Raw genomic sequence first — 27643 nt, forward strand, 5'->3', positions numbered from 1 at the left:
TTTCATCTACTAAAGGCTGTGTGAGAGGACAGAAGGATTGGTCCTTGATCCTAACTTCACACGTGATCTGCTGCTGTTTCCAGCTTGGAGCATGGACAGCAGGCATATGCATTCCATTCCACTCCCTACCAGTGGTTCTCAGTTCAGTCCTCAGGGCATGCTCAGCCAATTGGATTTTCAGTATATCCACCATGAGAGTTTTCTGTCTCCTGCTTATTCATGGCAGATAGGCCTAGGCTGAGAATCCCTGCTACACTGTGGTCTTTGTGAGACTTGTACCATACCCTGCCACTTAGAGGTTAGGATCCAGTATGAATTGCTAGAAAGACAGTAAACAGCACCTAAACTATTCGGTGTTGTGAGCAAGCCAGGAAACGTGCATTTATGTCCGTGATGTACTGATATTTTCACACTTAAATATTATTTACTAATTCTAATCCCACTTAAAAATACTTGTTAAGTTTCTTTTAGAATTTGAGAATTAGAAGTGAACAGTATGGATTCCTGCATTAAAGCATAGTTTTGTGACCTCTGAGTTTGCTGAAACTGGAATTCTGAGACTGTCAGATTGACAGAATGCATTCAATTGTAATGTGCCTGAGGATGGAAGTGAGTCAGGGAGTCCTTCTTTTGTTGGGTGTTTGGCAGTTCCATTTAATATATTTGAAATTGCCAATTAAGCTGTGCTCATACCAACATCTTGATAATATAATAGGGCTACGTGCTTTCATGAAATTGTCCAGGGGTATAACTTAAATGCAGTTTACGGCCCTGAGTATTATATACCACAAATTGTTTTGAGGTGCCTGAAAGCACTTTGACATCAGCCTTAGAAGAGACCAAAACTGCTTTTTATGATTTTGGCCAAAATTGAATCTGTGACTGAAATTCATTCCTGGGTTTCAGCCAGAAAACTATAACTGAAACCGGCCGCCACGGCCCCTAATCGGCACTAAACCTTTCCCCCACCAAACAGGAAAAGCCTCCTTTCTGGACTCCACCCCCACTCGTAGCCCCCCCCAAGTCTACCTTACAATCGCTGGTGGTCTAGTGGCATAATCGGGGCAAGAGTGATCCCCAGTCAGTCCTGCTCATGCCAGCTCTGCTGTCAAATTGCTGATGTGACCTCCAATAGCAGTTTCATGAGACTACCAGTAGAGGTCACGGCAGCCATTATGGGACTGGAGTCGGCATAGATAGGAGCAACTAGGAATCATTCCTGCCCTGACCACTAGTGATTTATAAGGTAGGCCTGGGAAGGGGTTACTTCTGTTTGGGGAGGGGGGGGAGTAAGGACTGCTTCCATTCGAAGGAGGGAGCTATGGGACACAGCACTGTTTCAGTCAAAAACACACTAGCATTTTCAGCCAAAACCAAAATAAGACCAAATATGAATTTCAGTTGGTTTTGGTGCTAAAACCAAAGCAGAAATTTGATCAGTCTCTAATCAGGCTTTTGGTCCATAATGGGGCTCATTTTCAAAGCACTTAGCCTCCCAAAGTTCCATAGAAACCTATGGATCTTAGCCTCCCAAAGTGCTTTGAAAATATGCCTCATTGTATCTGAGACATAGTGAGGTCTCATTAATGCCATTTTGTATTTGTATTTTTTATTTAGAATGTAGCTCTGACTTTTTTCAGTGGTAGCTCAAGGTGAGATAGGTACTTCCCTGTCCCCTGGAAGACTTAAAATCTAAGGGGTCAATATTCAAAGTGATGTAACTAGCCAGAAACAGCGCCTGACGGGCTAAATCGCTTGGTTTAGAGCTAACTGCTGATACTCAGTGGCTTTTAACCAGTTCATGTTGCTGAATATCATCACAGACTCCTAAACGTTTGTGGGCGGTCTGGGGATGGGTTAGCATATCACACTTAACTATATAAGAGATAGTATAATGTGTTAAGGAGATATAGATAGATATAGATATATAGATTTGTGTGTGTTTTAGGGAATTGCATTAACCTGCCCTGTATAATGTTTAAGGAAATGTGCTCAGAACATAAGAACTAGATTCTTATTCTCAGATACAAATAAACTTTATTTACAATACAGGTAATTCAATAATTTTAGAAGGCAGTTTAGGGATTTTACACAAGGGAAATGTGCCACAAGATAAATATTGTTATCAAGGCAGAATTATTAATTATGCTGGATTAATATTTGTTGGATTATTTGTAGTAAATAATTAGCAGATTTTAGTACACACAGCTTCAGCTTTAGAAATGTTAATTTCTTTCTTCATCTCTCTCTCATTCACCCCAGAATAATTCACTGCTGAGTCACTTTAAAGTTGAAGTAACAAAACATCTGTTTACTCACAGTTTGTAGTTAGATTATAATCAGACAGGCTTATATATACATATTATTATACATTTGTATTATCAGCTCCTTCCATGTGCTTAGATGGTAATGGATGCTCACACCACCATAGATCCTCTCAGGTTAGGAGAGATCATGAGCTCCATGTGCTCCATGTGCTGCATCTGCTGCATCTGCCCCCCACAGGAAGTTACATAGCTGTGTGACCTCTCTAAGTAATTCACATCAGAGGTCACAGAGTAACCACAGAGAAATAATAGGTGACAGGCAATGCATGTAAAATACAATTACATTCCAACAAACCCCTTCTCATGCATAACTGTCATGCAATTATTTATTCATACAAAGTCCAAGCTTTATACGCAGATTCACAAAATGTTCTCTGGGTAACGGTTTGGTCATGATGTCAGCTGTCATCTCACTGGTGTGACAATAGTGTAGACTGATGACCCCTTCTTTTGCCAACTCTCGCACGTTGTGGTATTTCGTTGCGATGTGCTTGGTGCGTGACTGAACCTTGTCATTCTGTGACAGTCGGATGCAGCTCTGATTATCTTCCATTATCTGGATTGGTCTCTGTTCAGCTATACCAAAATCCAGCAAAAGTTTTTCAATCCACATCAGTTCTCTGCACGCTTCCGATACGGCCACATATTCAGCTTCTGTAGAAGACAAACTCACAATACTTTGTTTATGACTGGCCCATGAAATTTGTACATTTCCATACATAAACACATATCCACTTGTGGATTTATAATCAGAATGATCCCCTGCCCAATCTGAATCACAGTAACATATTAGTTTTGGATTACTATTGGCTGAAATCTTTAATTTACAATCAATGGTACCCTTTAAATACCTTACCATCCTTTTAACTGCAGTCCAATCTGATTTGGTAGGTGAGCTGACCCTTCTGCTCAAAATTCCTACTGCATTTGCTATATCAGCCCTGTATGTGGTAGCTAGATATAAAAGCTTACCTATGGCTGATCTATATTGGATGTTATCTGGTAAAGGTTCTCTTACTGTTTCATCCTTCAGAAAATCAGTGATCATGGGAGTGCTTACAACTTGGGCATCTTGCATACCTAAACTTTCAATAAGCTCATTTATTTTCTGCTTCTGGCTTAGAAGATAAGAACCATCATTTTGTTTCTCAATTTCTATACCAAGATAGTATGACACATTACCAAGTTCTTTTATCTCAACATTGAGGTTTAAACACTTTACAATGTCCTTGTACTCTTGCTCACTTTTGCTTGCAATGAGCAGATCATCAACAAAAGCTAAAATGTATGCATATTGTCCATTTCTGCACCTAGTGTACAAGCATTTATCTGCTTCACCTTGCTTAAATCCTAAATTTGTCAATATTTCATGCAATTTGTCATTCCAACATTTTTCACTTTGCTTTAATCCATAAAGACCTTTGTTTAATTTACACACTAGCTGTCTTTGTTTTGTATTTATGAAACCTGTTGGCTGTTCCATGTACAAGTCTTCAGTTATATCTCCGTGAAGAAATGCTGTTTTCACATCAATGTGGTTGACTTGCATGCCTTTTGAGACTGCAATGCTCAGAAGTGTTCTGATTGTCGTGTGTTTCACTACAGGTGCAAACACTTCATCAAAATCTTCTCCATATTTTTGAAGATATCCCTTTGCCACTAATCTGGCTTTATACCTTTCCACTTTTCCTTGTGCATTCCTTTTTAACTTGAATACCCATTTGCATCCTATAGCTTTCTTGCCAGGAGGTAATTTTGTAAGAATCCAAGTATTATTTTTATCCAATGCATCAATTTCTTCTTGTGCAGCTTTATGCCATTCAGCAGCTTCTTCTGCTGGCATTTTCTCAATCTCATCCCATGTTAAGGGCTCTTGAGCTTCTGCTGACTTTGTTAGGTAAGACAGTCTTGGGGGTGGAACACCTTTGTTTCCCTGGATGAGCGTCTGACAACAGGTTGGTCTGACCTTTCCGCATCCTCTAAATCTGAGAGTTCTTCTCCAATTGATTCCCCTTCTCCAACTGTACTGTCTTCTTCAATGATCCTTTCTGTGTCTGCTTCCTCTGCCTGTTCCTCGTTAGATACAGGTGAGTTGCTTTCAGACATCTGCCTTGGTATGGCATTTATATACACTGGCATGTCTATTATGGTTCTAGTTTCATATTCTGGATGATAAGGCTCATCTGGGATAATCCAGCCTTTATCAACCCTTTTGTTTTCATCAAAATATGTAACATGTCTTATGCCAACAATGCCAGTTTTCAGATTCAAAATTCTATATCCTTTGTGTCCTGGAGCATAGCCAACTAAAATGCCCCTTTCTGTTGTGGAATCCAGCTTATGCCTTCTTTGCTTTGGTATATGAGCATATGCTGTACTTCCAAATGTTCTTATGTGTGACAGGTTTGGCTTCCTACCATGCCATGTCTCATGTGGTGTGCGCTCAGCGCCTTTAGTTGGCATTCTGTTTTGTAGGTACACTGCTGTGAGAATGGCTTCCCCCCATAGTCTTTTAGGGAGATTGCTATCTGACAGCATACATCTGGTCATTTCCACAAGTGACCTAAATTTTCTCTCTGCAACAGAATTTTGCTCTGGTGTATAAGCTACTGTTGTGATATGCTGAATGCCTTCTTGTTCTAGAAATGTGCGCATGCTTTGTGAAGTGAACTCACCACCATTGTCGGTCTGAAGAACCTTTGGTTTTCTTTCAAATTTATTGCTCACCATGGCTACGTATTTCTTCAGCATGTCTGTGACTTGACTTTTCTCTTTCAGCAAATAGGCCACACAATATCTAGAAAAATCATCCAAGAATATTAGCACAAATCTGTTATTTCCCAATGATGGGATATTAAACGGTCCACATAAGTCACTGTGTATTAAGTCCAGTACTTTATTACTCCTATTTCCTGTGTATGCAGGAAATGAGGGTCTCACACCTTTTTGAGTAACACAGTCTATGCATTTCTCCATTTTACCAGCATCTGCACTTATCTGAATGCCGGTGGCCAGTTGCTTACTGTAAAGATCCTGGATCACCTTAAAATCACGATGTCCCAGGCGGCGGTGCCAGATTTCCGGACTACATTTACCATCATTCTTCCTTACTTGCGCCATATGTGAGGCTTCACCTGAAATGTTCAGCTTATAAACATCATTATGCATAAAAGCTTCAGCATACACTTCATCATTTTTAGAGATTGTGCACTTACTGTTTTCAAAATGAATCGCAAATCCCTTCTTATCTAATGTAGATACACTAAGCATATTGCAAACTGCTTGGGGAATATACAAGACATCACTTACAGGAATTTCTTTAACTTCATTAGACACTTTGCATTTTAAGAATCCAATTCCTTTTGCTTGGATCTGAGCAGTCCCTGCGTTTGCAGTTTTAAGAATACCTTCCTCTGGACACATTTCCTGAAAGAAATCCTTACAATTGGTTAAATGGCATGTGCTCCCTGAATCCAAAATCCAAGTACTTTCATTTGAATTATTATTTACCATAGTCAAAGATTTTTCTGCCATTAGAAAGCCCTTGTGTTTATCTTTGTCCTTCATACATTTCCTGGTTTGAAAATTCTTTAGTTCTATTGGCTTAGGTGAGCTAGAGGGAGTGTTTTGTGTTTCCTTACACCATTTAGATACATGTCCCTCCTTTCCACATGAGTAGCAAATCAGCTTGCCCTTGGGTGGAGTTTTCCCATAGCTCCGCCTTCCTCTGTTCTTTGCCAAGAAATTTGTTTCATTTCTCTCTGACTTGCTTTGAGAACACATCTCCTCAGAATCATTTATTATGCATTCCTGCCTTAGTTTTGATGTTGTCTGTTCAAAAGATTGCCCTTCAATGGCCTCATTTACAGACCTAAAAACATCAAACTTCTTTGATAGTGAGGTAAAAAGAAATGCTCTTTTCAATGCATCACACATGGGAATTCCAGAAAGTTCTAGCTTTTGAAATGAAGACATAAGATGCATAATGTGATCATTACATTTACTTTTATCCCTTAATTTGGTTTCATTCAACTCTGCCAGCCAAATTGGTTGCTGCTTTGCATATGTAGTTGCATACATAGTTCTCAGTTTATATAAAATGTCCTTTGGTGTATCTTTTCCCTCCACTAATATGGCTTGTTTCTCTGAGAGAGCTTCCAAAGCATGCACTTCACATAATAGTTTGCATTGTCCCATTCAGCCATATTTTCAGCTGTTCTGTCTTGATCTAAGCATATATATAATCCTTTTGCTCGAAGGAGACATATGAATCTTAGTTCCCACTGCTGATAATTAAACTCAGTTAATTTAGGCACCTTGAGAGAATAGAACAATGGTGAATTTCTTCCCTCAGCCATTTTCTTAGCCTTCTGTCTGCTGTGTGGGGGGAGAGAGAGACAGACTGAATCTTTCCTTTAAAACTTAAGAGAAAAATGTGGCTTTTTTACTGCCTGGTAATATTTCTCTTCTTTTTCAATTCCTGAGCCCTGGGCCCATAACCCTTTTGTTGGATTATTTGTAGTAAATAATTAGCAGATTTTAGTACACACAGCTTCAGCTTTAGAAATGTTAATTTCTTTCTTCATCTCTCTCTCATTCACCCCAGAATAATTCACTGCTGAGTCACTTTAAAGTTGAAGTAACAAAACATCTGTTTACTCACAGTTTGTAGTTAGATTATAATCAGACAGGCTTATATATACATATTATTATACATTTGTATTATCAGCTCCTTCCATGTGCTTAGATGGTAATGGATGCTCACACCACCATAGATCCTCTCAGGTTAGGAGAGATCATGAGCTCCATGTGCTCCATGTGCTGCATCTGCTGCATCTGCCCCCCACAGGAAGTTACATAGCTGTGTGACCTCTCTAAGTAATTCACATCAGAGGTCACAGAGTAACCACAGAGAAATAATAGGTGACAGGCAATGCATGTAAAATACAATTACATTCCAACAATATTCACTTTGATTGAGGCTCAGATGTATTGTTTCTGCTGCTGGTTGGAGTAGTGAAGGAGGTTTTGTCTCTGTAGCTGGATGGTGGATCCTTGCTGGAAAAGAAGTCTTTTTGCAGATTTGTTGGGAATGGAACCTGGAGAAAGTCTTATCTTGGGTGTGTGTGTGTGTGTGTGTGAAGTCCAGTGACTAAGGCCCGGAAAGATTCAGTGAAAATCCAGAGAGGTGCATGTCCAAAGAAAGAGAGAAAAAAGGGGCAGAGATTGTAAGCTCTTTGAGCAGGGACTGTCTTTCTTCTATGTTTGTGCAGCGCTGCGTATGCCTTGTAGCGCTATAGAAATGCTAAATAGTAGTAGTAGTAGAGTGTTCCAGTTTTTTTTTAATAATTCTTGTTGGGCCATAGGCTGAAGTCAGGTGGGGTGTATTGATCCAATCAAAACTCGGGGATAGGTGAAACTGGTTCTGTCTGGTTTTTGATATAGAGATATTAAATTGTTGATTTAGCTGGCCACATGTTTCCTGGCTGACCTACTGCGCTGTAGTACACACCCAAAGGTTATTGAGAAGATTAGATGGGTCATTGTCTGGGAGTTTCAGATAGATGGGCTTTCTTTTGTTTTATCTAGTCTTTTTGATTGCTGTCAATATGCAGATTCTGTTCTTGAAGAATGTGGTGATTAACTTTCCAGAATCCACCCAGCCAGTTCTGATTTTCCAGGCTTTCAGTGGTCTGAAGGAGGATGATGGAGGTCAGATCTGTTTTCTGACACTGATCAAGTTGCATGGCACAACACTTTTATCCAGCAAAATCAATAACTCTGAAAATTCAGCATATCATCCTACAATAATAGATTGCATAAACTCAGATATCCAATGCCAGGGCCTCAACATGGCCAGACACTGAATATCCAGGCATAAAACTGGCAGTTTAAAAACAAAATGTACATGTCTGCCGGCTGAATATCTGTCCCTAAGTTGATACCTGAGGCAATCGAGAGTTAAGTGACTTGCACAAGATCACAAGAAGCAGTAGCGGATTTGAGCGTCCCTGGTTGTCAGCCTGGTGCTCCAACCACTGGGCTGCTCTTTACATGTATGATTATGTAAAAGATGAGGCATATTTAGGATGTGATGTTTTGGAATGAACTAACACTTGCTGGTTTCTTTGAATAGAAATAGATCTCAAAGAAGCACAAAGGTTATTTGCTCAGAAGTTCTCCTGTGGGGCTTCAGTAACGGGAGAAGATGAGATCATCATTCAGGGAGATTTTACAGATGACATCATTGATGTGATTCAAGAGAAGTGGCCTGAGGTAATTGTGAGAGAGGTCCTACGTGGAGGGGGTAGGGCAGGCTTAATTGGCAGAAAAAAAGGAAATAGAACTGTGGAGCTGGGGGCGGGGGCAGGATTAGGGAGTAGGGTGAGAGTATTCTCTGCTGTGTTCCAGGGTCGCACCAACCCCTCCTCTGCAGGCTGCCTGGAAAGGAGGAGCTAGAGCAGAACACCCTGCTGCTCTGGAATCTGAAAACAAGTAGGGGAACTGCATTTCCAGGTTCCACCAGGAATTAAGCTCTAGGTTAACATTACAACAGCAAAAACTATTGTGTGATTAGGTAGGGGGTGGTTACATATACCATTGTAACAGCAAAAACTGTTGTGTTATTATAGGGGCCAGATGCACCAAACCTAACGAGCCCACAACTTGCGTTTTAAACTGGTTCCCGCCAGTTTAAAACGCAAGTAGTTTACCGGGGGCATGCACTAAGGGCATTTTCCCTGTCACGGTAGCAGGTAACGAAAACGGAATGCAAATTATTCAAAAGCTATTATAATGAGCTGCACTACCGTTTTTCCGATTCCCTTACCATAGGAACCCTAACGGGAGGTCTGCACCTCTCGTTATGGCTCCTGTGAGGGAATCGGAAAGGAAAAGGGTCCCCAAATAAGGTAAAAAAGAAAAAAAAAAAAAACAGCATGCGCATGTGAGGGGCGTCCTTTATGGATGTACTCTCCCTGCGCTTGTGAGGGACGTCTTTTTTTTTTTTTTTCCACTGTTTTTCACTCTGCTGGGGCTCGTGACTGAGGCGTTTTTTTCCCCCTTCTATTTTGTCTTCACCGCGCCACTTACCCCTCCTCAGCAAAATTTTTCTATTTTCCTCGGTTGCCGGAGAATCAGGATGTCCCTTTCGATTATGCACCTCTTCCTGGTCTCTTCAGCCAATCAGAGCGCGTTTAGCTGACACCAGCCAGCTAAACGCGCTTTGATTGGCTGAAGAGACCAGGAAGAGGTGCATAATCGAAAGGGACGTCCCGATTCTCCGACTGGCAACCGAGGAAAATAGCGAATGCAAGCGAGCTACAACAGGTAGCTCATTTGCATTCCCTATCGTTGCTGCATTCCCGTTTCCTACCGATTCGCTATGGAATCGGTAGGGAACGGGAATTACCGACAACTTTAGTGCATCTGGCTCTGGATGAGTTGCAGAAGGGTCGTTTGCTTTCTCCACTACAGGAGGTATCATTTGTGCTTGACTTGCTGGAGGATGTTTCAGGCTGGAATCCCCTGTCAAATACTCCCCCCCCCCCCAGGCACAGGGTGGGTAAGAGTCATTTTGAATTAGTCCTGATTGGTGCAGGACAAGGACACCTTTGAGTAGCTGCTCTAGGGCTTCAGGTTAATATCCAAAAGTAATGATGGAAACCATTAATAAGCTGCACAAAATGAAAAAAAAAATGTATGAATGAAGCAAAATAAACTGTAGCAATTAAAAATGCTTTGTGTTTTTTGTTAGGTGGATGATGACAGCATTGAAGATTTGGGAGAAGTAAAGAAGTGACTTGACAACGTGCCTGTATTTAATGATATAAAGATATAATTGATATTGCAAAGCAAGGAACGCTTTTGAAAATATAGTTTTAAGTGTACAGTATAGCCATAGACCAGCCTCATCTGTGGCATCATCACCATGCTGTACAAGGTTGCTTGCTCGGATATTTTTTAATTGCTAAAGCTACATTATGAGAGTTTCATCATGCTGTTGCATGAGAGAGGTATTTGGGTTAATAAAATATTGATTTTTGGTCATTAAGTAACGGTTTTCTTTGGTGTCGTTCCAGCAGCCAGTGGATCTATAACATCTGACATCTAATGCTTCTTCAAACAGTCTTGTTTTTGTATTTGTGTTTGGTGCAAAGCGCCATCGTATATTGCTGTGCTCTTCCAAATGTGCACTCAAAAAAAAGAGAGGGAGAGAGACTAATGGGCTCACCTTCCAGCAGGTGGAGACTGAGAAAAAAAAACTGTGACTCTAGAGAGCCAATAAGAGCCCTGGCCATGTGACCTTAGCCTCAGTATTTTCTCAGTCTCCAGCAGGCAGGAGGTGAGCCCATTAGTCTCTCTCCCTCTCTTTCTCTTTTAGAGGTTAATAATAAGAACAATAAAATGGGGTTCCAAAGTCTGCCAGCGCTTTATGCCTCCTTCAGCTTGAAGCAGGCCTGTGGCTCATTATAGTATGGAGGGCCAGGACACTTTCACCCTCTTAACAGCGGCCCTATGTACAGGTAATTGTGTCCCCATTAAAACTCAGCCTTGACTGTGTGGTGATAGTGGCTCATGGTAATAACATGGTATCACAGTCAGGAGAGTTCTGTTATCCAATCCCTCTGGAATTCTGTGAATGTTTGTATTTTGGCGGTGGTTGTCTATTTAAAAAAAAAACAAAACAAAATGCTAACCATCACCAGGTGCTACCAGATTCTACTACGTACATCTGGTCCCATGACCGATGCGCCACGTAATGAATAAGAAAGAATGGGAGGGGGAAGTGAGGCATCATGGGAGCAGAGGGATGGCAAAGGCACAGACATGCTCAGAAGAAAAACAAAAGTGAAAGTAAAACTTTAGGCCTGGAGCTACAAAGAAAAGCTGAACATGGTCAACATAAAATTAAAGGTAAGCCAGTGAAAACTGAGCTGAATTTTGTGAAGTGCTGAGGAGAGATGTAGCATGTCTGCGGATGTTAACGACTGAGTGGGAGGGGGGGAGAGTGAATCAGTGCAGGAACTCCCACACATGCTCAGATAAATTTTTGACTTCCATGAGCTAGAAAAGTATTTGCACACAAGGCTGTCTTACTGTTGTCATGTTTGAGTGTGGCTGCATTCCCTTCACTGTCCGTGAAGAACTCAGACTCCGAGTATCATCCCTATTCCAGGTCTAATTCAATTGCTTTATGTATTTTGTTTTTAATAATGGAACTTAAAACCTCAAGTGCAGTATCCCCTTTGCTCAGCTGATGTCCAGTTCTCCAATTGAATCAGAAGCTGAAGGAGGTGGAAAAATACTGAGTATGTAAGGCTGCATGGTTCCTTTATGGGATGAAGCGCACAGAATGTGTGGGCTTATTCCCCCCCCCCCCCCCCCCCCCCCCCCCCCCCCCCCCGTCTACATCCACTGGTCAATGAACACAAGCCATAGGTTCTGGACTGGTCTACTGAGAATGCTAAGAAAAATATTTTGACTACCCAAACCTAAGTGGTCATAGCAGTAAAAACTATCTGCAAGGAACGGAAGAGGAGGGCTAGAGGGGGAAATGAGGCAATTATATGCTTGAACAAATTTAAGGGGGTAGGACAGAGCTGAGGGTGTAGACCCTTGTTTATAGTGATTGGGAGTTGATAGTTCAATTTTCACCATATGGGTGACTGGGTTGTTGTTTTGTTTTTTTCTGTTATATGGATGTCCAATATTTTAGGACAACTTGGCATTATCTGTACTGTCTTGAATGTTGTAAGTTGCTTCATTAATAAAAATATTTAAAGTGAAAAAAAAAAACTATCTGCAGTCAAACCAAAAGACTAGGCTCTGATAACCCCAAATACTCAACCCTTGGCATATACTTTTGCCTGCAGGAAGATTGGGCAGTTTTCAGATAGTCTATTTAGCTGGAGCAGTGGCTTCCTGTAATATCTGCCTAAGGAACTATAATTCCCAAACCTCTGACAGAGCTGGGTCCCATCCCTCAACTATCTTCCTTGCTGGGGTGGGAAACTGAAATCTTGCAAGATGCTGCACTGCCGGCTGAGAGTATCACAAAACTTAGAGCCGTGCAGCCTGGTGATGGGAAAGAGTTTGGTTGTTCAAAGAATGGGAATTGCTGGTGGCAGGTAGTTTGGAGGGTGAGGGGTTATTGCGGGCTGGTTCCTGTTCCCAGTAGTAGTAGGAGGAGGAGGAGGAGGACGATAGTGCAGGATAGAAATTTTAGAAAGAAAATGATAGCAGCTTCAGCAGGGACACTGAAGTTCTGCAGCGCCTGCTCTGATCCTGTGCTGTAGCTCTATATAGACTCGCCTGAGACAGCAGTACACAGTAATGTTTAATCTGATTTCCTTTTCCAAATCACCAGTTTTATAAAAAAAATTACGCCATTTTCTGTACATAGTAATTCAGATATGCCAAGGGTGGCCCAACCCAAAAAGTGAGATTCACCACCCCAGTGAGTGAGCTTGAAGGCCAATGAATGAGGTTTTCTAGCAGTGCATCCAGGATATAAGATTGTAAAGATCTGGATGTTGTTTTGCTTCTAAATGCCGCTGAGGCTCTAAGGTGATAAGCTAGGGACCCCAGCATCGAAGGTAACACTCGTACATCTCTCCCTCTCTCATTGCTCCCCCTCATGGTCTAGCATCTCTTCCTCACTCTGTCTTCCTCTCTGGCCCTGTGGTCCAACATCCCTCCCATTGTCCAGTATCTCCCCCTCTCTCAATGTCCCCATCCTACCTTTCCAACTTGTGTTTAGCACTACAAGTCACTGGTGGCAGCAGCAATTCACACATACTACCTGCAGCCAATCCCAGAGTCTTCTCTTTGACACTTCCTGACAATTTCCTGTTTCCAGTGGGAGGAGATGTTGCAGAGGGATGGCTCTGGTTACAGTGTTTGTGAATCACTGTTGCTGTCAGTAACCTCTTCCCATAAAGACTAGCTTGAAGGCAGGATGTGGTGGTGGTGGTGGTGGTGGTGGTGGGGTTTGAGAAGGAGCGATGCTGGACCATCAGTGAGCGGGGGGATGGGACAGAGGGATGATGGATCATGAGAGGGAGGGAGATATGTTAAGATGTGGGGGCAGAATGGAGGGAAGGAGAGCTGTTGAACCACAGGGGGAAGAGAGGGAGCAATGCTGGATGGGGGGGGGGGGGGTATGTGAAAGAGTAGGAGGGTGTAGGAGAGGAAATGCAAGACTTGGGCTCCTTTATGCCAGGAGTACCCAAACCATTACACTAGACCCTCAGTAGTATTCAAAAAGCAAACATGCAGATCTTTTCAAATTTATACTCCAGATGCACCACTAGAAAGCTTCACTCAGTATAGTGAGCATTAAGTTGTTGTAATAGTCTTCATGTATCTATCTTTACTCTCTTTGTTCTTGCAGTGGGCTGTGCTGGAGGAGTATCTTCTCTAAGAGCACCAGAGTACTTATAATGGTCTTACCTCCTTTCACGGACTTATGCAAGCTGTCATGTAGCACAACCAGACCCAACTGCCCCTTCTGGATGGGGATTCCAAACTCAGATGCACTATGCTAAAGCCCACAACATTCTGGCCAGCCAAGAACTGGCCCAATTTTTATTCAAATATAAAGGTAGAACAGCCAAATTGTCTATGACAGGACCGGAACCTGTAAAACGCAGGTTCAGAGAGATAGCTGCCAGGTTATTCTAGGTTATATTAGGAGAGAAAAAAAAACCCCTGCAAAATAAAATAGCTTTCAAATATTTTTTATCCAGGGAAAAAAAGTTTGAAGATGAGCTTCAAGCTTTACTAAAAGGTGCTGGCAGGGTAACAAAGGCTTTTACATTGAGAGCTTTGTAATAGCAGGAGTAATTTAAATCAAGAGGGTTGTGAAACAGTAGTGCTGATGTAGAAAAGTGAATGGCTCTGTCTAAAGAGCCAGTATGTCCTGGAACAGTCTCCTCGCTGTGGTGAGAACATGTGCCAAGTTTAATCTGTAACCTGGTAGGAGACTGTGTACTATTAAAGCTGAACATCTTTTAAACGTGCCAAAATTGTCCAGTTTTCTTGCAAACATATAGTCTAGGGGTGAGCAACTACAATCCTCAAAGGCCACAACCCAGTCAGGTTTTCAAAATTTCCACAATGAATAGGCACGAGATTCATTTGTATATAATGTTTTCATTGTATACAACCTGGAGAAAGTCTTATCTTGGGTGTGTGTGTGTGAAATCCAGTAAGGCCCGAAAAGATTCAGTGAAGATTTGCACTTATTTGCACTTATATGTGAAACTGCAGTAAATTACTATTCTATAGCAATAGCATGCAACTGTATGGGGGGGGCCCTCACATAACTTACCAAATACTATACATTAGATGCTAAAATGCAACCTGTAAGTGCATGCATTTCCACCTGCTTTAGACCAGGCATAAGTGTTTGTGCCTAACATGTTGGCACATAAATGCTGCACACCTTCTATAATGGCATGCAAGCACCCAGATGCCATTACCCAAGGAGGTTAGAGAGAAAACAGGGGATGGCATGAGGTAAAAAAGCTGAAGCCATCTTCCCCTGTGCAGCTACCATCTTGGTACACCCAAAGCAAACAAACATATCAGCTGTTGCATCCACTCTGTCGTTCTTTATTGTTTGTAGCATTTTTATTTGATCTCACTTATATTTTCAAACATGCCGGCTTGTGCAACGTATGGATGTACACAGAAGTATCAGTTAGAGTAGTATTTAGTTCTAAATTGCAATCATTGTGCAAGTTGGAGGGGCTGGTTATATGGACTCCCTAGCAGGTGGTGTCTTCATGCAGAGATGTTTTCACCTAGTAAAGGACCACCAAAACAGACATCATGTTATAAGAATCAGATGCTCAACATTCAGAGTTTCTATTTATAAGTACAAAGGGTTTTTTTAAACAATTAGGTTGAAACCTGGGAGCATTTAACATCTTTTTTTTTTTGCTGTGCGTACATCAAAAGAAAAAATATGGTATGTGGGAACTTGCTTCTTTTGTTTTTTTGGAATACAGGGGTATATTATAAAAATCCACTTGATTTTTTTTTTTATTACTGTTTCAAAGAGAGGTATCTAATGAGGGAATATACCTTCCTTCATGCAGAAGTTCTGTCCAGATTGTCTAAATGTTCCAACATTATCCAGTTCTGTTGTGTGTATATATATTTATTCCTCAAGTCTGTAAAAAGCATTTTTTTGTTTTGGAATCTTTATCTCCCAGCTGTGTGTTTGTATATAGATGAGTGTGATAAGTACATAAGTATTGCTGTACTTGGACAGACCAAAGGTCCATCAAGTCCAGCATCCAGTTTCCAACTGTGTCCAATCCAGGTTACAAGTACCTGGCAAAACAGTACAACACATTTTATGCTGCTTATCCTAGAAATAAGCAGTGGATTTTCCCCAAGTCCATTTTAATAATGGCTTATGGACTTTTGGGAAGCTAGCAAAACCCTTTTTAAACCCCTGCTAAGCTAACTGATTTTACATTCTGGCAATGAATTCCAAAGTTTAATTACATGTTGAGTGAAGAATTTCTCCAATTCGTTTTAAATTTACTACTTTGTAGCTTCATTGCGTGCCCCCTAGTCCTAGTATATTTGGAAAGAGTAAAGTGATTCACATCCACCCGTTCCACTGCACTCATGATTTTATAGACCTCTATCATATCTCCCCTCAGTTGTCTTTTCTCCAAACCTTTCCTCATAGAGAAGTCAGAGGTGCATGTCCAAAGAAAGAGAGAAAAAAAAGGGGCAGAGACTGTGTTCCAGTTTTTTTTTTTATAATTCTTGTTGGGCCATAGGCTGAAGTCAGGTGGGGGTGTATTGATCCAATTAAAACTCGGGGATAGGTGAAACTTGTTCTCTCTGGTTTTTGAGATGGAGACATGAAAATGTTGATTTAGCTGGCCACATGTCTCCTGGCTGATCATCTACTGCGCTGTAGTACACACCCAAAGGTTATAGAGATTAGATGGGTCATTGTCTGGGAGTTTCAGGTAGATGGGCTTTCTTTTGTTATATCCAGTCGTCTTTTGATTGCTGTCCATATGCAGATTCTGTTCTTAGAGAATTTGGTGATTAATGTTCTAGTATTCACCCAGCCAGTTCTATTGTTCCAGGCTTTTCAGTGGTCAAGAGAGATTTAAGGCCTAACTATTGTCACAAGATGAGAGAGAAAAGCTTTAGTAAATCAAATCAAATCAACGCTTATATACCGCTAAATTCTCCTCTTCGGGGTTCAGTACGGTTTACATAAATTAGATTACAATAGCTAGAAAAGGCATAAGAAGAAAACACTTTCCTAAACAGTTTGAGGATGTCAAAACTTAAAAAAAAAACAGTCCTACATACAGTTAGAGGATACAATGTAGTAATGGTTGATCATATTGCTTCCTTTGGGAATAGATACATTTTTTTTAACTTTTTCCTGCTAAGATAATTGTTAATAGGAACAGAATTCCATATAAAAGTGCCTGATACAGAATTCCATATAAAAGAGCTAAATATCTTCTGAAATCGAATGTTCTTGTAGATCAGAGATAATAGGAACAGTTTTTTCTTTTAGTATATCAGATCAAGCTATACAGACTGATGCTATATTAATCAACAGATCAGATATGACAGCACATAGAATTTGAAAGACTATACTAAACCAAACCCTTAGAACAAACTAATACAATTAGGAGCTGTATTCACAGGAGGGGGAAAAACACCTCTTTTTACAAAACAAATTACAGATTTCTTTAAATTAACTTCTGTGTTCAATGAAGGTGCAACTATGTGCATGTACTCAAATGCAGACCCCATAAACACCTATCATCTGTAATCATTCTCACCTCCAACATTCTATTGGTCTTGCTGCCTGTGTTCGTGACTTCTTCAGAGTTGGTCTTCTAGGCTCCCTAGCACAAGTGACCTCAGCAAACGGATCCAACCCCCCCCCCCCCTCCAAACTGCCATACAGCTTGACAGCAACACAAAAAAAAAAAGCTCGAGCTCGCAGAGAGACTGGGGGAGGGGGGCATGAGAGAAACTGGGTAATAGCTGGGGAGGAGGGTATGAGAGAAACTGGATGAAAGCTGGGGAGGGGGCATCAGAGAAACTGGGTGAAGGCTGGGGAGGGGGGTCAAGAGAGAGTCTGTGTGAAAGCTGAGGAGGGAGCATGAGGGGCTGGACCCTGGGGAGGTGAAGGGGGGCTGGAGGCAGAGGGGCTGGACCCATGGGGATTAGACAGGCACAGGGACACAGAAGAGAGGTGCTAGACAGGACAGATAGAGATACAGGGAAGATGGATAGCAGACATGGAGAAAGAAGAAATACCAAATAGAAGACACTGGAAAGGCAGGGAAAAACGAAGAAAATCAGAAGACATGGACAAACTCGAATGGAAAAATAAAATGTTCAGACTACAAGGGTAGAAAAAATATTTTATTTTATTTATCAACTGGACCATGTCAGGTTTGGGAAATGTGCATCTCCGATATATTTAATTCCCAACTATGTTATTTTAGTACAGGGGGCCGGGACAGGTTAGATTCTAACTAGGATGGTCGGATGAAATTTCTGTCCCCGTGCAACTCCCTATACTGAATGCTATATACAGAAGATTGTATGATTTTGTATTTTTTTGTATATTTTAATTTTAAATGTTAAATTGTAACTTTGGGGAGTAAGATCATGTATTTCAATTTCCACTTGGTATAACTGTTGTGTAGAAAGAGTTATTTTGGCTTTTATGTTTTGTTTTGGTGGAATATGTTTTTTTTTTTTTTTTAATTATAACTCCCCCCCATAATTATAAGATAAAGCAGGATATAAATAGGATAAACAAACAAATCCCCAGTTCAGCGTCCATTATCAAGCCCCCCACCAAGGCTCCATCCAGCACATCTTTTGAACAGCTTTCCCCCGGATCTCCCTCACCATCACCCCCCCCCCCCCCCCACTCTTTCCAGACTGTCAAACTTATCTAGGAACAAGCTGTACAGAGAGCAGCAGCAGCATTTTATACAGATTACATGGGGCGCGGCACTGAATCCTTCCCCGCCCTCATGGCCCTGCCACGGAACTTCCTGTTTCCGGTGGGGCAGGATGTGGAAGCGGGAAAGTTTCGGGTCTGTTTAAATTTCTGCCGATAGTAAAAACAATTTCGAAGTTAAGGTTGGGAAGTGGGGGTGAGGGTCTTGAGAATGAGGGGACGACGCCGGACTGCGGTGGGAAAGATGCCATTCTGAGGTTAGGGGGTGGGGGGATCGCGGGTCAGAGGGCTGCTTAGGCATGAGCCAAATGAGGGGTAGTCAAAATGCGTGTGGCTTGGTATCTTTGGTAAAGATTATAGGCCTCTAATACGTTACTAAATGCTCGCAATATTTTGGACGAGCTCCATCTCTTGAATCTGAAAGTCACAACTGTGACTGTAGCAGTGTTTCCAGTGTGCACACTGGAAAAGATCTGAAGAACATGGGTCACCTTCGAAAGCTAATAAAAAATGTATTGTTAGTCCAATTAAAAAAAAGTATCCTTTTGTTTTCACTTGTATGTTTTGATTTATTTCTATTTATTACCAATGTACACATCAAACCGCACGGTTATTTTATGAACGTGTTTTCGGATTGTAATCTGTTCTTGTTTTTCACAGTGGTAATAATTATGGATACTTTATGGACAGCTCAGTTTTTGATTGGTGAATTATATGGGATCTTTCGTTGAACTCTGGAACCAAAGGATTCCTGTTTGTGTCTGCATAAAGAGCCAGACCTGAAATACCTATGAACTCATTACCACTATCCTCTACACCTAAGGTTGGAGTAAAAACAAAACTGTAGATTAACACCTTCTTGTACATTCCAGCTCTTGTACTTCACTTATGTGTTCCAAGATGATTTTATGTTACTTAAATACTATCAGTCACATAAACATTTTTAAATATATTCTGCTTTATGAAAGGGTGTAATAAAGAAATTATAGCTGTACAGTTTTTTTTTTGCTTCTTTATATATTTTGCAATAGGAATTGATCAAGCTAAATACCAATACAAGTGTTTATAATAAAATACTGTAAAGGTTTCATCCAAGAAAATGTCTTAAAAATCCTGGACAATCCAGCCACATCCTCATCTTCATCTTATCTAACTTCTTTGCATAAAAAACATTTTCAGTTGTAACTTGAAACCATTTTGTTTTACAGAATCTTGCAACAGACTTTGAGAATTCTACTATTCAGAGACAGAGGAAGGAGCTACAGCTCTTAATTGCAGAACTAAAGGATCGTGATAAGGAGCTGAATGATATGGTTGCAGTGCATCAAAGGCAGCTGGTAGCATGGAATGAGGATAGGCAGAGAGTACTTAGTTTAGAGGAACGGAGTAGCAGATTGGAAAGTGAGTATGATACTAAATAAACCAACCTTATTGATAGTTGTGTAAAAATTTTTTTTTTTAAATATAATTCGGCAGCAACAGAATTACAGAAGTGAAGAAATTAGCCTTGGCTTTAAAATACATTGCTAAACTAACAAAAAAGCAAAATAGTATGGCTCTGTGCTTCCTGACCACTTCTTTTTCTCAAAGGTAGAAAGGAGCTTATTTTTTTTTTATTATTATGTTCCAATCAAACAAAATATCATTCAGCAATAATTGTAGAAACAACATCATATAGGAACAATAATATGAAATCTGACAATTACAATGCCAGCCTTCATCCAACCTCCCCCCCCCCCCCCCCCCCCCAGCAGTCATACCTTGTATCCCATGTCTCCTGAAACTCCTTTCCTATTGTTTTGTTACATTTGTACCCCGCGCTTTCCCACTCATGGCAGGCTCAATGCGGCTTATGTGGGGCAATGGAGGGTTAAGTGACTTGGATATTGGATCATCAAAGTTATGAACTCCCTGTCTGTCAACATTTATTTATTTTTATTTTAGTTACATTTGTACCCCGCGCTTTCCCACTCATGGCAGCCTCAATGCGGCTTACATATACAGGTACTTATTTGTACCTGGGGCAATGGAAGGTTAAGTGACTTGCCCAGAGTCACAAGGAGCTGTGCCTGAAGTGGGAATCAAACTCAGTTCCTCAGTTCCCCAGGACCAGAGTCCACCACCCTAACCACTAGGCCACTCCTTCACTCCTGCATTTGTGTGATCATCAGTGTATGCCAGTGTTGCGATGTTGGCCAAGTTGAGAGCAACCAGCTTAACAAAATTGCTTTTTGGCCAAACAGACCAGCCTTGGGAAAAAATCTTTTAAATCCTGGTGGTATGGTGTCACTGCAAATATAATGACCAAAGAGTATCAAAGGATCATAACGCACCGTACAGTTGCAGAGGGTTTCTGTGGCGGATAACAGATGGTTCCAAAAGTGGATGACTAAAGTACAGTGCCAAAATGTATGTGCTAGTGTAGCTGCTTCGGTCCCACATTTAGGGTGAAGAGCCTGTGACACCAACTGTGCTTGACAACCTCTTTGAGGAAAAACATGTAACCAAAGGGAAACTTATACAGTAATTCCCTATGCAACACATTATCAAGACTCTTATGGAGGCCCATCACAAAATCACGCAACTGTTAGGAGCCTAATTATATCAGAGATTTCTTTAACTAGAAGAAATTAAAATCGGAATTAATACTAGGAATTATTTATTTTGTCTTCTGAGTGAGGCTTGTCAGTATTTAGTAAGTGATTAAAGGGTAAATGTAGTTCAACTTAAGGTTTTGTTAAATCAAAACGCAAGAAACAAAATGAGTAAGTCTAGGAGGTTTTGTTTTCTTTATTAGATGAACTGCACAAGAGGAATGACATAATCGGAACTCTGACCAAGAGGATTCAGGCCCTCGAATCTCAGCAGCGAGATGGACGGGCTACACTTGAAAATACTCAACAACTACTTCATGAGCTTTCCCAGAAAGAACTGGAGGCCTCTACTCAGTGCCAAGACCTGGAAGTATGGTCAGACAGAATTCACCTATTCCAAAATTTACCCTTCTAGTACATTTCCTTAATAGAACTGGTGGATACATTATCAATTCAGGGTCTTATTTCTACTTTTCTTCTTTAATTTGTTAAATAAAATTTTAAAACACCACAGCAATCCTTACTGACTAGTGGTGAATCATTGCAAAATGAGATGAATGGTGTATGAACACTTTTCTTGTTATGGATTATTTTCTGATAAAGAAGTTATTCCCCCCATTTAAATGAGATTTGGTTTGATAAGCATGAGTAAGGTGATTAGTGAGTTAATATTTTCACTCGAATGTTCCATAGTTTAACATTTCATGTTCTGTGATAGCAGGTGTTTCAGTAAAATTAGTTGTAAATTGTGATTTTTTTTTTGGCACGTTACATTTGTGAAAACAGGGTAGATGTAGATAATTCTGCAGTATAGCAATGTGTTTGAATCTAAGTGCTACATTTCCTAAATCTGACAATAGGAGGAATATGATAAGATATTTTGTAGTAAGAATATAGAGTGTCTCTTTTTTTTCTTTATTTGCTAGGAGAAAAATCAAGCACTCAGTGCATCTACATTAGAACTTTGTGCCCAAGTGGGGCAATTACAGGCTAGAGAGCAGGAGCTCCGAACCATGCTGCATCTAAAGGTAATAGTCACAGAATAGTCTCACACGTCAACAGATTTGTTTGTAAGACTTGTGTGTATGGGCACAGCTCCATACGTTTCATACTCTGTGGCCAAGACATCAGGACTGGTTGTGGGTAAGTAGAACTATTAGATGAGAAAAAGCCCATTGAGGTGCCCCCATTCTTGGGGATTGTGGAAAGCATAGGAAGATGGAAAGTTGGGATATATATTAGGAAGCAGGTAGACGTCTTCTTTGAAACTAAACAGAGGGTATGGTGTTTGAGACCAATGGTACACAAGAAAGTGGGAACGGAGGAAGGCTAGACAAACCTCAAGAACATTGTATGAAAGTTTATTACTTAAAATATATGCAAAAGTAAAATAAAATAAATGCTCCAAATGTAGTGTATGTAAAACAATACACAATGAAATAAATGTGTTAAAAAACAGTAATATACACTGAGAGTAATATCAGTGCTCAAGACTACACGGCACCGTGTTTCGGCATGTAATGTGCCTGCCTCGGGAGTCTGCAATAAAAAGGTAAAGGAGTAAAACAGTGATAAAACAAATATACATGAGCATCAATCGTAATATAAGTATGAACATCAATTAGAGTAATATTCGTGTACATAAAAATATATATGAAATAAATGAATCATAAAAAAGGTAAAACAAATTTGAGAGATGTTACATAAAAAGTGTGAAATACATATAAGGTATGAATAAGAACATCAAAAATATATATCAAATGTATATATAAGGGATATAAAAAAAGCGCTAGAAATATAACAAACGCATACATAGAGAAGGTGTGCCTGAGACATGTCAGAATGTACAGGTGCATAATTATAAATGCTTAATAAAAGTATATGTATAATATATAATAATTCGTGTACATAAAAGATGAATCTAAAATTGTAAATAAATGGATCATAAAAAATGTAAAAATAATTGGGAAATGTTACTCAGTGTATAGTACTGTTTTTTTTAAACATGTATTTTACATACACTACATTTGGAGCATTTATTTTATTTTACTTTTGCATATATTTTACGTAATAAACTTTCATACATTGTTCTCGAGGTTTGTCTAGCCTTCCTCCGTTCCCACTTTTTTGTGTACCGTTGTGTGTCCTATGGGACTTTTGCTGTTCAGTTACCTTCTGGTTTGAGACCAATGAGCATAAAAATCATGAAGATTCAGTTATATTGTATGTAGTCAGATTTTGCATTTCTTAGCTTCATTAGTATAACATTTTACAGGAGGAATACCCAATTGAATTAGTGAAGTATGTCACCTTACCAGTCTGGGGGAGGTTCCAGTTGTGAAGGAAATGCAGAATGCTAGGAGTTATCAGTAAAGGGATGGAAAATAAGACAATATTATAATACCTCTGTATTGCTCTTATGGTACAACCTTACATTGAGTATTGTCGCTGTATCTCAAAAAAAGATATAGCAGAGTTAGAAAAAGTTCAAAGAAGTTCAAAATGATTAAGGGGATGGAACTCTTCTCATATGAGGAAAGGCTTAAGAGGTTAGAGCTTTTCAACTTGAAGAAGAGTTGGTTGAGGGGGGCGATATGATAGAGATCTATAAGTAGAGGAGTGTGGTAGCCGTGTTAGTCCACTCTTAAGGTTATCAATAGAAATCAAACAAAATAAAACATGGAAAAGAAAATAAGATGATACCTTTTTTATTGGACATAACTTAATCACAGAACCAGGACACTGTACCAGTGATTTCACAGTGAGAATACTGAAAGGTAACTTTAAAACCATACAAGAACGTAAGACCTTTGAAGTCAGAATGATTCAATATTTTAACACCCAACAGAAAGGACTTAACAAGGATCTGGGGTTCCTAGCCCATTATAAACCATAAAGCTGTATGTCTCTGTTGATCACCCCACCCCTCACCTATCCACACCCATCCTGTTAGAATATCAGTGATGCTTTGATGTCCCCATGCATACCTCCTACCCACCCCCATCCTCCCACCCTGTCAGACTGTCATAGTAATGCTTGAATGTTTTCACTTATATACACTGTCAGCTAGCACATTTGCTTATTTCCGATCTGACGAAGAAGGGCAACTTTCGAAAGCTAATCAAGAAATGTATTAAGTTATGTCCAATAAAAAAGGTATCATCTTATTTTTTTTTCCATGTTTTATTTTGTTTGATTTCTATTGATAACCTGATAGAGATCTATAAAATTCCTGAGTGGAGTAGGACAGGTAAATGTAAATCAATGGTTTACTCTTTCAAAAAGTACAAATAGGGGACATTCCATGAAGTTGCATGGTAATACTTTTAAAACGAATAGGAGAAAATATTTTTTTCACTCAATGAATAGTTAAGCTCTGGAACTCATTGTTGGAGAATGTGGTACTTCAGTTGTCCAAACCTTGTTTAAACCCAGATTCTTGAAGTTTCTGGAAGAAAATTTCATAATCTACTATTGGGATAGATATGAGGAAAGCCACTGTTTATTCTTGAGATCGATAGCATGGAATCTTGCTACTTTTTGGGATTCTGCCAGCTACTTGTTACCTGCAGTGGCCACTGTCAAAAACAGGATACTGGGCTAGACGGATTATCGGTCTGACCTAGTATGGCTATTCTTTTCTTCTTAGTAGAAGCTCTTTAAATGGTTTTGGTAGGTAGCAGAGGTGTGATGTCTTTGTCCTTTTCTGCTGTCATCTACTAAGCTAATGTGACAAGTTGCCGGTGCAGATTGCAACAGTGTAACTCAACTGCAGCCACAGCAGAGCTACAAATTTTTCTGATTTAAGGAAGGAGACAACTTAAATCTCAGTTATGTGGTATTTGTAGTCTCTGATGCTGCTCATTAAAATCAGTCCTCTGTCCCATAATGCATCATGCTGAGGTGGTTAGAAATCAGGACTGACCTAAAATCCCCCCACCACTACTTAAAAGGCAGGAAGAGCCACCTGAAGCCGTGGACATCCTCCACTCCCCCTACTTGCCTGTAGTCTCCCATGCTCCTACATGGAAAGCTGCACATCATGCAGAGAAGGGGAACCTGAAAATTGGGTGTGGACTGGCGTGAGCCTGTTGCAGCCATGTTGAATAATTTGAAATGGTTAAATTGCTAACCGGTAAGGTTTTACCTACTGCTTAACCATGTAATATTTTGTATCCCTATCCAGATACCCATTTAATTCACATGCAGAACCCTTGTCTTCTGGTGTGTTATACTGGCAGGCAGGCAGGCAGTTTGCATGAGGCTGGCAAGCTTTGGACCATGTGGCGCAAATGGGTCCATCTACATGGGAAGAATGAGACCTAGTTTAGAACTATGATGGCCACCCTGTCTACCAATATGGATGGGCCTGAGGGGTTTAAAATCACAGATTACTTAGCTAACCAAGAGGGAGCACTGAGTGACAGAACTGGTCTTTGACTGAGTATACTGGTGGTTAAATTGTTACAATGAGAATCCACCTATGTGGAGAACTCAAAAAGTCCCACGGAGAAATTCAATTAGAGAGAGAAGTGGGGGTGAGAACCAGGCTATCCAAAGACGGGACCACTGAAGTGGTCAAATGAAGCAAGGTTTATTTGAAAAACAAACTGACTCGACACAATGTTGTGTTTCGGCCAGATAGCCTAAATCAGGAGTCTTTAAAACTTGATTAAAAAATGAGAGTCCAGACGAAATGACATACAATTGTGATGGTCTTTAAAAAGACCTTTTGTAGTGAATAGTAGCTGAGTCGCGAATTATACAATGCTGATCGCCTGGTGTCCTGAAATTCTGCTCGTTGTCTAGCTTATTGATTTTAAGTAAAATCTGAGAGCAGGGATGGACTTCGAGGTGGGTGGTCACAGTAGTCTTATGTTTGTCTTTACTTGATGTACTATTCTCAGATTTTATTCTTGGATTTTTTTTTCAGACACTTGGCTGCTGTTTTATTTACATTTTAAATTAAATGACACTTCAACGCTGGTGTTATAAATGCTTTACTGCTATGTATTGTGAAAATGTTCCTACCCTCCGCCGGAGGGTCTTCGGGATCTTGCCTCTCCCCGGGCCACCCAGCCTTCCGGCTCACTGCAGTCCACAGACAGGCAAGGCTCAAAGGAAATAAACTTCCAAAAAAGTAAAAGTCACCACACTCCTTTATTGTCAGGGATTCACAGTTCAGTAATTTTCAAAAGGAATCCTGCAGCCCCTTCAAAACAACTCTCCTGTTTTTCTCTCAGGGCCCAGGTGCAGCAGAACCGCAAAACAAGTTCCCTTCCAACAGCTGCACAAGTAAGTTGAAGCCCAGTTAACAGTCCCCACAGATAGGTTCCTCTGTAGTCCAACTTCACACCCCAAAAAGGACTCCCTGTATCTTGTCCACCCCCACGGGGTTTCTGCAAACAGTCCAAAACACACAGTTTTGTGGGCCTCAGCCCACAAAAAAAAAAACAATGTAGCTTATTTTCCCCTCCCCCACCCAAAAGAAGGTTTGTTTCCTAACATTTCAAACTCCACAGTGCTAACTGCCTTAGCACACAGTTCAGACACCCAGTCTCCTCAAAGCACCCAGCCTGAACTCTTTTGGGAAAGAGGAAAGGCTCCCACCCATTCAGGGTCACTCTATTACTTCACTGACCCTCCTCCCGCATGAACCTTCCCCTTCCCACTTTCAACCCAGCTCTGACACCAAGAGTTCACCTGGTTTTTCAGTTTAGTTTTCAAGGCATGAGCCCAGGCAGAAATGTCCATAGGTTCCCCAGAACCTGCCTCCTGCTCCTGCTCTCCAGCAGCTTGCCAGTCCATGGACTCATTCTCCTCCACCCTGATCTGCTGTTCCTCTCTTACTTGATTATGTTCCAGGTGTCCCTCCTTTGCCTTGTCAGAGCCTTCTCCCGGGGAATGCTGGGGCCCATAATCCCTATACCAGGGTTTTCCCCGGGGATGCTGGGAAATGTAGTCCTTCTCCCACCTCCATTTTCTAGGGGGCACTACCTTTTTCCTTCTCTCTCTCTGAGGAATGATTAAAGGTAGGGCTCTGCTCTGTCTTCCTCGGCTCTTAAGCCTCCTTCCTTCTCCCTCCTCCACTTCCATCTGTGCAAAACCCTGGTCCTCCCCTTCACATACCCCCCCCCTTAAGAGAATGCCCCTCTCGTGAACCTTAGACTCGGTATCCTCCTCTCCGATTCGTGATAGAGCATCGACATTGCCCAAGGCACTGCCAGGTCGATGCTCCACTGAATAACGGAAGGGCTGCAGCGCCAGATACCAGCGCATGAGGCGGCCATTATTGTTCTTCATTTGATTGAGCCATTTGAGGGGAGCATGATCGGTTACCAATCTAAACTCCCTCCCCTCCAAATACACTTGGCAGGCCTGGACTGCCCACCTAATGGCCAAACACTCTTTTTCAATCGTGGAGTAGTGTGTTTCATGTGGGAAGAGCTTTCTACTCAAATACAGCACTGGATGCTCTTCCCCCTTATGCTCCTGGGACAACACGGCTCCCAGCCCTACCCCTGAAGCATCAGTCTGCAGGATAAAGTTTTTCTTAAAATCTACAGCTGTTAAGACAGGTTCCTCACACAGGGCCCTCCGGAGGGTTTCTATCGCCTGTACCCCATCCTCCTCCCACACTAACTGATTGGGCTTATTCCCCTTCAGCATGTCAGTAAGGGGTGCTGATAGGGTAGAAAAATGGGGGATAAACCGTCTATAATATCCTATGAGCCCTAGGA

At 40.9% G+C, this 27643-nt stretch overlaps 2 protein-coding genes across 7 annotated transcripts in view; both read left to right on the forward strand.

Moving 5' to 3' along the window:
* DENR (density regulated re-initiation and release factor) overlaps positions 1-10380 on the forward strand; it is a 29857-nt gene extending 19477 nt beyond the window's left edge. The window contains exons 6-7 of the mRNA XM_030219744.1: positions 8464-8603; positions 10084-10380. Coding sequence (XP_030075604.1) covers positions 8464-8603; positions 10084-10128 — 185 coding nt within the window. The 3' untranslated portion in view covers positions 10129-10380. The remainder of the gene's footprint in view (positions 1-8463; positions 8604-10083) is intronic.
* Positions 10381-10660: 280 nt separating this feature from the next.
* The window catches only part of CCDC62 (coiled-coil domain containing 62), a 79728-nt gene continuing 62745 nt past the window's right edge, over positions 10661-27643 (forward strand). For 2 of the 6 annotated variants that reach the window (XM_030218550.1, XM_030218556.1), the window contains exons 1-5: positions 18375-18445; positions 18970-19132; positions 19518-19710; positions 21107-21273; positions 21830-21931. In XM_030218550.1, coding sequence (XP_030074410.1) covers positions 19100-19132; positions 19518-19710; positions 21107-21273; positions 21830-21931 — 495 coding nt within the window. In that variant the 5' untranslated portion in view covers positions 18375-18445; positions 18970-19099. The other 4 variants (XM_030218554.1, XM_030218552.1, XM_030218551.1 and 1 more) reach the window with 4 other exon arrangements.

The sequence above is a fragment of the Microcaecilia unicolor genome, chromosome 11 (assembly GCF_901765095.1).
Source record: "Microcaecilia unicolor chromosome 11, aMicUni1.1, whole genome shotgun sequence".
Lineage (NCBI taxonomy): Eukaryota > Metazoa > Chordata > Amphibia > Gymnophiona > Siphonopidae > Microcaecilia > Microcaecilia unicolor.